Source organism: Penaeus monodon, chromosome 21 (assembly GCF_015228065.2).
Source record: "Penaeus monodon isolate SGIC_2016 chromosome 21, NSTDA_Pmon_1, whole genome shotgun sequence".
Lineage (NCBI taxonomy): Eukaryota > Metazoa > Arthropoda > Malacostraca > Decapoda > Penaeidae > Penaeus > Penaeus monodon.
The window spans coordinates 12,508,683-12,510,254 of NC_051406.1; the positions used below are offsets into that span (position 1 = coordinate 12,508,683).

At 43.8% G+C, this 1,572-nt stretch overlaps 1 protein-coding gene across 1 annotated transcript; it reads right to left on the reverse strand.

The window, feature by feature from the left end:
• Positions 1-21: 21 nt before the first annotated feature.
• LOC119586571 (ETS-related transcription factor Elf-2-like) lies at positions 22-1,553 on the reverse strand. Its single transcript, XM_037935323.1, has 4 exons — positions 1,235-1,553; positions 928-1,044; positions 436-628; positions 22-327 (listed from the first exon to the last, which is right to left on the reverse strand). Exons 1-4 carry the CDS (start codon positions 1,551-1,553, stop codon positions 216-218), a joined length of 741 nt encoding a protein of 246 aa, XP_037791251.1. The 3' UTR covers positions 22-215.
• Positions 1,554-1,572: the final 19 nt, after the last annotated feature.

Genomic DNA, 1,572 nt, shown 5'->3' on the forward strand with positions numbered 1-1,572 from the left:
AGGGTTGGAAAACATGTTTAGAGAGGTTCGTACTGCCTTTATTTAAGTATGATAGCAGTGTTGATGGATATTATGAAATATTAATGACGAAGGTATACTAAGTGATGTAATGAGATGGAGTGAGGATGGGATAATCTTTGTTTGTTTTAGTCGAAGGGCATTTATGTTTCCGTATACAAAGTTTTTTTCTTTTGTTTTCTTTTCTTCAGGGGTCTTCAGGAATTCTCTCGCTGTATATCCCTCCAGAACTGAAGAGCTTTCGGTCCACACTTATACACCAGCTGCTTCTCGGGAACGGGTTTGAGAGCTCCGGTCGTGTACTGGTACCTGAGGAGCAGTGTTCTAGTGAGAAATGGAATATGTCTGGACGCAGAACAGCACACATAATGATAAAGAGCAAACCTGTCGATATGCCATATGGATCAAGGGGCTCACCTCAGTCCTCGTGCGAAGTTGTTGTAGGATAGGCAGCGTTTGTTCGCTCGCTTCCCCCACATCTGGGCAATGATGTCAGGCCTGACCAGTCTGAAGGTTTTTTCGGCCTCGTCTTCCCATCGGATTAGTTCTGGATTGTACCTCTTGTCCATCAGTAGACGAATCATGAACTCCCAGTTCTTAGGGCCGCGTACTGAAAGGTAAATATTGCAATGAGATACGTAAAGTTCGTGAGGATTGGTAATACCAAATATTTCTTTTTAGTCCTGATGAACTCCGCAGGCGTGGGAAAGCTAAACTACAGCTTGACTCCTTTCCAGTGTTTATGATGTTACGCAGCAAAGTTTAGACATCTTTATGCTAGAGTACAAGTACATCTGCTTTTGTGGTCGGACGAACCAAACTTTTGCCATGTTGCAAAGGCCACTTTACTATCGAGCAAATCCAAGGCCTGCAGTTGAGCCAGGCGGGCAAATTCCGTAGAGTACGTACCCTTCTTCCTGGATTTGGTGCTGATCTTCCCGAGGGCGTCACAGGGAGGCTCCGGGGAAAGGCTGGGAGCTACATCGAGACTTTTGTCGTTGTAGAACTCTGAGCTGTACGATTCCTCTGGAAGAGTGCACATAATCTTATGTCAAGAGGCAGCGAAGGGTAATAGGTAATATTCATGATAATCTTGACCAGCAAAAGAAGAAACAAAGAAAAACAAAAAGTATAATAAATAATGAACGACCCTGCACCCCCCAAAAAAAAAATGTTACTGTTTTTATACAGAATATGTTCTGACTAAAAAACTTACCTTTCTTTATCGCTGTCCTCGCTCCCTCGCTTTCTGTGGTTTCGTAAAAACTGAGTTGATCCCCTTCTAGAAAGTTGGAGTCACAGAAGAGGGTTGAACTGTCTATTAACTTCAGTAATTCCTCCAGGTCTTCGTTTGTGTTTGCAGGAAAATTTTGGCACCATTCGTCATCCTCGGGAAAGATTAGAGGTTCACTATGAGCACAGGCTTGTGTGTCGTCTGGCGACCATCCGGAGTCACTGTCGACAACACCTGCAAGTTTACTGTTGATGAGCAAGGGGTTGCTGTCACAGCTGACATAATCGTTCTTTGACTGCATTTCTATGTGTGTGTGTGTT